General features: G+C 54.7%; 1 protein-coding gene across 1 annotated transcript in view; it reads right to left on the bottom strand.

Annotated features, from left to right (window-relative positions):
- LOC102671492 overlaps positions 1-2,638 on the bottom strand; it is a 16,382-nt gene that overhangs the window by 6,582 nt on the left and 7,162 nt on the right. Inside the window, exon 8 of the mRNA XM_031511719.1 lies at positions 1-2,638. This exon is cut by the window's left edge and continues 807 nt beyond it. Within this exon, the coding sequence (XP_031367579.1) occupies positions 1-2,638 (2,638 nt within the window).

Below are 2,638 nucleotides of genomic sequence, written 5' to 3'. Positions count from 1 at the left end.
CTGTTGCTGTTGTTGCTGCTGTTGTTGTTGTTGCAATCTCGGTGTGGTGAGCACGGCTTGTATAGCTCCCGTGATATTCTGTTGCCTCAAAGGAGCTCGAATGATGTTCAATTTGACCACAGGTGTCCTTCCGGTCGGTATCGAATTCGCGTGCGATATCGTAGGGATGATGTTCAACTGGCTTGGATTCGTGGTCGATATAGTGACGGGGATTTTGTGCGTGTATATGACACCGGGGGAGGCGTTCTGAACACTTTGCACCAACTGCGTCAACGTTTGACTCGCGTTCGGGCTGGTCGCCACCACGTTCGCGTTATTCCCGGAGCTTTGAACGATATTCAATATCTGTCTACTCGTGGTCGATAATTGTAACGTGTTTGGAATGTTTGCGATGGATTGCACGTTTATCCCCGTAGACGGGCTCGCCTGTTGCGCGTTGGGCACCGACGTTTGAACAGCTTTCGAGAGGTTAGTCGTCTTTTGGGGAGAGACCGATTGTACCAGAGTTTCCGCCGAGGCGGCGCCACCTGTCGCCACGCCGCTCGCGCTCGACGAGTCGGTGGAAAGCGTGTATATAGTTTTACCGAAGGCCTGTTGAAATTTCGGCAAGCCTGCGTTCTGCCCGGAATTTTGCGTGCCTCCTTTCGTTAATCTCTCGTACGTGTTCCTGCCGTTCCCGCCGTTCTCGCCTCTCTGATTTTGCCGTGAAAAATTGGATCCTCCTCCTCCTCCTCCTCCTCCGTCCTCGATATTTTGTAGATTGAGAACGCTCCTCTGATTGGACACCACGTTCGGATTCACGGAGGCCAACTGGTACGTACCGTCCGGTTTGCAAACGATCTGCAACTGTTCGGACGCGATGTTCGTCGAGGAGATCCCGGAGCTCGTGGTGGTGGTGACGGCGGTCGTTGTCGCGACAGCGGCGGAACACGGGGACGGGGATTTCTTGGGCGATTGACTCTGTTGATTTCGCCGTTGGATCGGCATCGTTCGAGGGCTCGAGTCCGACTCGAGTTGGCCGGAAACGTTGGTGGTCGTGGAAGAGGTGGGCGAGTTGTCGGGCGGTTGATTCGTCTCTTCGCCGACGTCGGGAAGAACGGAGGATCTCGGTGGAGGGGTTTGACCGGCGGGACTCATGCCTACGCCACTGTCGTGGCCCCCCGAGGAGGGGGTGCCGGGTAACTGAATATTGCCGGCCACGCTTGGCGTTCTGTTCGGCCTGGGAGGTGTATTGCCGCTGTTCACCGAGCCCGAGTTCGGGCTCTGCGGAATGTTTCTGGAAAGTTGGACGACGTTCACCGTGGGTCGCATTCTCGGCGGCACCATCATGTCCAACGTGTTCAAACCCGGCACGTTCTTCGCCAAAATGTCCGAGTCCCTGACAGCCTTGGCCAGAATATCGAACTTTCGTTTACCCAAATTCGATTTCGAGTTGAGATCCCGGCCGTCGGCGGGCGTCAAATCTGTTTTACCGATAATCGCCGCCCCGTTCCCCTTTTGCTTCTGATGGTGATACGTGGACAAGGTGTTCTTGTTGGGCGAGAACGGCATGTTTTTCTGTATATTGATCAGCTCGCTGGTTATATCGCCGCTGCTCAATCGTTGCTGTTTCTTGGCCCGGATCAGCTTCCTGTCGATCTCGTCCGCCCTCGTCAACACGATCTTCGGGTTCAAGTTCAACGTGCTCAGCATGGGCGCGAATTTCGTCACGTTGTTCGCCGCGCTATTCTCTAAATTATTATTGTCTTTGCTCTTGTTCAAAAGATTCTTTTGCAGTATCTGGGAGATCCTCGTCGGTTTCTTCGAGTTTTGCGGCCTGAACATCCTCAACGATTTCAGCACCGCCGGATCGCTCCTCCTCTCGGTGATGATCAAAGGGGCGGCCGCCGTGTACGCCGAGCCCTTTATCGTCTCGCGCTTGTTCTCGTCCATATCGGCCGAGAACAAAGTAATGATATCGTTGCTGCTCACGTCCGAACCGCTCGCGTCCTCGTTCGTGTTCGCGTGCCGCACGTTCTCGTTGACGAGCATATGGAAATGCGACACCGAGTCGACGGTCAACTTCGATCCCTTCGGGCGTAGCTTCTTACTCGCTTCTTTACCGACCGACGACGGCTTGTTACCGCCTGCCTTCTTCTTCACCTCCAATCGGCACCCGTCGCTTCCCAAACTGTCCGTTTGACTGTCCTGCGTGTTGCTGTCGGAATCGGACATCGAGCTAACCCTGTTCCTGAAGTGTTTCGGTTTACGCTCCGCGCTGTCGTAATCGCTCTCCGACGATTCCAATCTGTGGATCTTTCTCTGCCTTCCCGTCCTTCTTATCCGCAGCACGCTGCCACTGTCCGAGTCCGTGGTGGTGGTGTCGTCGAGGCTCCTCCTCGTCGACGATCTCTTGTAATTACCAGCCGGTTGAAAGCTGCCGAACTGCTCCGAGTTGTCCGACGGTAGATCGACCCACTGCTCGTAACCCTTCTCGATCCCGAAAAATATATCCTTGGTGTCGTCCTCCGAGGGCCAATCCTTGAACTGGGAGTAATCTATGTTCAGGTATTTCAACTCTTTGTTCGTGTTCCTCATCTCCTCGGCGTTCTCCAAGTATCTCTCGCAGAGGCTGTTCAACTCTTTCCAATCGAGGACC

This window comes from Apis dorsata, unplaced genomic scaffold, assembly GCF_000469605.1.
Source record: "Apis dorsata unplaced genomic scaffold, Apis dorsata 1.3 scaffold_344, whole genome shotgun sequence".
NCBI classification, from domain to species: Eukaryota; Metazoa; Arthropoda; class Insecta; order Hymenoptera; family Apidae; genus Apis; species Apis dorsata.
The sequence above is the reverse complement of the archived record's forward strand: the minus strand, read 5'-3'. Positions and strand labels throughout refer to the sequence as shown.